The following is a 5,688-nucleotide window of genomic DNA, read 5'->3' as shown; positions in this document are numbered from 1 at the left end:
TCGTGGGAAACCTCGAAGACAGGCTAATATACCGAAATATCGAATAGGAGGACGTTTCGATCGGACGAATCATTAATTTTCTATTCAATTGTTGTATAATTGAATTTTACAACATAATATTATGAATTAGTTTTAATTTTTTTTTTAATTATAATTATTAAAATTAAAAAAATAAAGGAGTAGTCATATACAATGGCGCATGCTCCTAATAGATGCATGCATGTACCATTTGCAGTGGCATGAACGGCATGTTATCGCCACCACCACCTTAGTCTAATATTCTAATGCATGTGTCAACCCTTATTATGGCTACTCTTATTATCTTGTGTCAAAAATATGGTTATGACTGCTGCTATTATCTTGCGTCAAAAATATGTTTAATTTGATAAATAAATTGAAAACTATTTTGGTATGTAGTTTGAAAAACGTGGTTATTTTAAAAAATAAAATCTATAATGTAAAACAAACTTTACATTGCTACTTTAAGCTTCCAATGTTTTTGTTAGAGCTTCTATGAAGCAAAAAAGAACATTTAGCTTCAAAACTCCTAGTATCGTACAAAATCAACTTTTGCTACCGCATAACAAACACACACCAAGGCAGGGATGGAAGTACAATAATCCCATAATCAAATATTAATCAGCTTAAATAAGTATGTATTGAGAAACATTAAAATAGTAATCAAATAGAAAAATTCCTTCCAGTATGAAAGTTGACTGTAAATACCATATCATGAATCAATGAGATCTATAACTTGTTTTCTACAATTTGAAATAAAATTTAAGTAACAAATGAATCCTTTTTCAAAAGTAAGAAATGCTGTTTTCAGCCAAAAAGAAACCCAGCTGCTTGTTCCTCATTGCCATTGAATAGTTGAAGAGCTTGTATAACTGCTTGTCTTTCAAATCCTAGCTCAACAAGCTTTGCAACTTTGCTTTCAAATTCAGAATCCTGAAAAAACCAAATCAACCATAATCAAAGAATCTTCAAATTGACATAATTCATATTCATCGCACAAAAAACCCGATCATAAAATACCTTAGTCCTGTCACCACCAGAAGCACCACCTCCTTGTGATGAATTATTGCTCCCTGATGTAACCTGAAACAATGCCACAACATATCATAATAAGCTGTTTTCTCAAATAGTCTCACAAGTGCTTATTCGAGTAATAAACCAAAATAAGTCAATTCAAACAAGGCGTAAGAATCAGATTAAAGTGATACAGTTTCAACATCGTCGCTTGCATTGTTAAAGTATACTTACTGGGGGAGGGACTCCTGAGCTTGAAGCTTCCTTGGAATACTTGTCCTCGTCTAAATACCGAGACGGAATGTCTTTCTCTGAAAATATAAAGTACAAGAAGTTTAAATATCGTGTTGAAAACAGAACTGTGCAAACTAATGAGAAAAAATGGTCATTGTTTAAAATCCACGGAAAAGATATAACCAACCTTGCAAAAACGGCACTGAAACTTCTCCTCCACCGACTCGCAAAACATTTTCTTTTAAATCAATTATACACTGCAGACATGAGGCACAACAATAAGAATAACTAACTGTTTGGTGTAATTTCTGACAGTGACAATATACAAGATTGTAACTGAGGATGGTACCTGATGTTTTCGGAGCATATCCAGCCCGAAGAGAAACTCCATGTTGGGGGAATCCAGCACTAAGAATGAACAAGGGTAAAATATATTCCCAATCTACAAGAAATAGAGTAAAACGCAAAATATGAGCAAGAAAATGGAGCAGTAAGACACAAGTGACACGACTTCAATAGCACCAAACTCTTTCTCTCTCGATAAGATCGGTAAAAACATTACCTTGATTGGAGCTACATGTATTCTACCCAAGATTTCGGTTTGGCCAACTCCGTGAGCAACTCCTTTGTAACGCTGATCTAAAAGTCTCAGTAATCTACAAGATAACACAACCATCAAAAAATAATTCTATTTTCGGAAATATCGCAACTCACAATACACTATTCTGAAATATAAACAACAACAACAACAACCAAGCCTTAGCTCATTAAATAGGGTCGGCTACATGGATAACTTATGCCATAACGTTCTATCCAAGACTATTCTGAAATATGATACCTAATAAACTTAATCCTATTATATTCTTATAGATGTATTGGAAGCAAGTTCCAGTTATATCGAAGTGCATACCCTAAACGCTCAGCACAGGTTTTTGATATAATGGTAGACTGTGCTCCACTATCAACAAATGCCTGAAACAAAGTGAAAATCCAATTAGTGCATGTTCCATTTCATAAAATTTTCTGTCATTGGTAAACAACAAATCCTGAACTTGAAGAAGGATGCTCTTTTGAGCGGCCACTTACCTTCATTGGTACGCCATTAACCTCCATGTCAACATACAACATGACCTGAAATATTGCAGCTTCGAAATTATTATGATAAAAACGACAAGTGTTAGCGTTAAGATACAAAAGTTAAGGAATCGTATATACCACTCTTGCAAAACCTTCAGGATTATGTTCAAGTGCAGCTTCCCAATTTTCATCAATTCCTTTCTGTAAAAATAACCAAATACTTACTACGTTATGTGGATGCCAACAAATTGTTTGTAAGTCTAACAAAACTGAATAAAAAATGACCTGACGGATGGCAGCTTCAATCTTCTTTTGTGCTTCAACATCAAAAGGATCGGCATAAAGAAGAGCCTTCGAAAAAAGATCAAAGAAACTTATGAGGAAAATAAATATAACAAAAGAATAATGAAAACGTACGAGGAATATGGAAAAAGAAGCTTGTAATGAAATACAGTTTAACCTCTAGACAAATGAAGAGAAGAAACAGTGATCATACAATCAGCTTACCATCTCTTCTTCTTTCTGACGCCGTAATTGATCTCTTTGGCGATGACGCAATCGCAAAATTTCCTGGATTTTATTGAGATCATTCCCCAAAATAACTTGTGCCAACTCCGGGTCATTCTGTATGTTTCATTATAAATTGTGTCAGAAGATAGCCAATACCAAAAACAAAAGAACCAAATAACATACTTAAAGTCACGTATGAACTCAAAATCATGATAAAGAAGACGGAAAACTTTAGTAATAAAAGAAACATCAATTTACCTGGAAGAGCTGGCCCATCAAATTAGAATCGCGTCTAAAGTGCTGCTGAAAAGCACCAGGGTTTGTAGCAGATCCATCAGTATTGAAGCTCAAATCATTGGCAGATCCACTGAAATAATTAAATTTCGTCACAAAAATTATCAAGTTATCGAACATTGTAATGATTCAACTTCAACTTATTGATCACATCAATTAACGCAAGCACAAGAACATAGTCAATTCACATATAATCTTGATTAATATGTAAGGTTTAGTTCCGATTTGAGAATACCGGTAAACAATGCATTATCTCAAAATGTAAAATCAATAGAAATTATACCTAGAAGCAACAGCACCAGCAGCACCAGCACCGGCGCCGGCCCTAGAGACCGTCATCATTAGCAAATCATCATCCTTAACACCAATGGCACTCAATTTCTGAGAATTGCTCACCTCATTCCCATTGAAAAGAATCTGTTGTTGCTGTATAGGCACACTTGTCTATTGAAAAGCACAACAAACACACAATTAACAAAACCAACCCCTAAAAATTCATAAATTAAAAAAACATATCAGATCCAAATTTCAACATATGACTCAACTACCAATATGATCAAATGGGATTTTTTTTTATTTCTAGGTTTTGATAATAATGATAATCGAATGACCCACAATTGCAAACAACATTAAAATTAACAAAAGATAAACCTTTTAATCCGAAAACTGTATTTTTAGGCGAAAAAACGAGATGGGTAATGTGGAAAACTATCTCACCTCAACCTCAAGCAAAGCTTTAACGTTTTCAACCTAAAAGGGGAAAAAGTTAAAAATCAGTGATAATAAAAGATAAATATATGAAAATATAAGCAAAAAAGAAAATATGTTTGATGATTACAGATTCGTTGGGATCGACATCCAAGTTGAGAATTTGTTCATCAGCAGTCATGACAGTGATCTTCATGTTGAAGAAGAAAACGAGAGAGACAAGTTACGAGGTTGATTTCGATTGTTGAAGAGGTAAAGTAAGAAAAAGACTAGTGGAAGACTAGGAAGGTTTTTAACTCTTATTATTTCTTGTTGAAGGGGTTCACTTCAAGTTAGGAACTATATATAAAATAAGGTAAATAAGGAAGTTAGGAACTATATATAAAATAAGGTAAATAAGGTTAAAGTTATCTACAAAGTTTTAGGATTAGTATTGTTATTTTCTTTTCTCTAATATAATATTTTAAATTTTAAATTTAAATTAGAATTAGTTTATTATATTAATTTGTTAAAATTAATTTGAGGGTTGAATCAAATTTTTAAAAAAGTTGTGGTGTGATTTGATTTGAAATATTAATTTGATGAATTTTGAATTGAAAGAGATTTAAATTAGATGAATTTTGAATTTAAAGAAATCTAAATGTTTGGATTAAGATAAGAATGATAATATTTTAAAGGAAAAATAAAATTTAAAGGAATACAAAAATTTGACTTTTTTATATTATTTTAAAGAATTTTTTATTTAAATATTATTATTATTTTGAAATAAAAAAGGATAAAATAATTTTTAGCATGTTAGTTTATTAGGCTTGTATCGAGAACGAGAATTTTGTCATTTTATGATGTGTGAATTTGTTTATATATACGATTTGTATATTTTCTTGTATTGAGTTTTGAATTGATTTAGGTGTTGGAATGTTAATCATGAAGGTCAATCTGCGTCACTGTAAAAGAGATCGGAACCACCGTTTAAGATCATCAATTCATTAATTACATTCATTTCTGGTTCCCGAATGGAACAGTGGCACTGTTGTAGGAATCGATTTCTGATTTCTACGATTTCCACGAATTCATGTTCGTTTTCCAACTCTATCGAGCGAACATAGAAGTTCTAGATCTGGATTCTTACGAATTTGTATCCAAATCTTCGATTTAGTAGTTCGTGGCCTCCTTATGTTACTGAATCAAGAATAAATTGATTCTCGATTTTCATATTTTTCGTGAAATCACAATTATTTTCCATCTTCGTCGTTCGCAACTTCCTCAAATCTTACAACCGAGGAATGCTTAGAAGCGAGCATAGAGGTTTGTCGCGGTTTATCTGGATCTCCAATTTCCTCAAGAACTCTACAGAATAGCAAAAGGAAGAATATCATATCAGGGCATACAGTTCGTCCGGGTCTAAAGGCGATTTTCGTGAAGGTCTGACCTAAGATTCATAATTCACTTCCCCCACCTATCGTCATCCTAATGTTTCTCTCTTGTTAGGACGCTTATCGATGCAGCATCTTCAAGATACCACAAGTTCATAGTTAATGACGCCCGAATCTGTAAGTTTTTAGTTAACATCTTGCGCCAATCCAGTATCGGAATGCCTCACAAGGCACCACATAATTTTCACTTGATGTACCAGGATCTCCTTAAGTTAGATAAAATAATGTATGTTCACCAAGCACGCCCGAAGAAAGGTACCCCAGACTTCAGTTGCAAGAAAATTGGTCGGTATCCCACACAACATTCTCGATCTAAATGAAAGACTAGGCGGGAAGAATAACTCTCACTCCTATTAGACGGAGAGACGAGCCTATCAAATAATTCTAATTTGTTAAAATC

General features: G+C 33.2%; 1 protein-coding gene across 1 annotated transcript; it reads right to left on the bottom strand.

The window, feature by feature from the left end:
- Positions 1 to 625: 625 nt before the first annotated feature.
- On the bottom strand, positions 626 to 4,191 carry LOC127084681 (protein DNA-DAMAGE INDUCIBLE 1). Its single transcript, XM_051025175.1, has 15 exons — positions 3,986 to 4,191; positions 3,865 to 3,897; positions 3,431 to 3,591; positions 3,112 to 3,220; positions 2,851 to 2,967; positions 2,629 to 2,694; positions 2,482 to 2,544; positions 2,353 to 2,397; positions 2,177 to 2,238; positions 1,829 to 1,922; positions 1,616 to 1,708; positions 1,454 to 1,523; positions 1,267 to 1,343; positions 1,039 to 1,101; positions 626 to 951 (listed from the first exon to the last, which is right to left on the bottom strand). Exons 1-15 carry the CDS (start codon positions 4,049 to 4,051, stop codon positions 826 to 828), a joined length of 1,245 nt encoding a protein of 414 aa, XP_050881132.1. The 5' UTR covers positions 4,052 to 4,191; the 3' UTR covers positions 626 to 825.
- Between the last annotated feature and the right edge of the window lie 1,497 nt (positions 4,192 to 5,688).

Source organism: Lathyrus oleraceus, chromosome 5, assembly GCF_024323335.1.
Source record: "Lathyrus oleraceus cultivar Zhongwan6 chromosome 5, CAAS_Psat_ZW6_1.0, whole genome shotgun sequence".
NCBI classification, from domain to species: domain Eukaryota; kingdom Viridiplantae; phylum Streptophyta; class Magnoliopsida; order Fabales; family Fabaceae; genus Lathyrus; species Lathyrus oleraceus.
Note: the sequence above shows the minus strand (reverse complement) of the source record. Positions and strands in the feature narration are given on the sequence as shown.

Excerpts from the sequence above, each read along its gene's own strand:
- LOC127084681 (XM_051025175.1), bottom strand. The coding sequence starts at position 4,051 with ATGAAGATCACTGTCATGACTGCTGATGAACAAATTCTCAACTTGGAT. Across the intron at positions 3,592-3,864 it reads AAGCTTTGCTTGAGGTTGAG|ACAAGTGTGCCTATACAGCA; the intron begins GTGAGATAGTTT and ends GCTTTTCAATAG. Across the intron at positions 2,239-2,352 it reads TTAATGGCGTACCAATGAAG|GCATTTGTTGATAGTGGAGC; the intron begins GTAAGTGGCCGC and ends ACTTTGTTTCAG.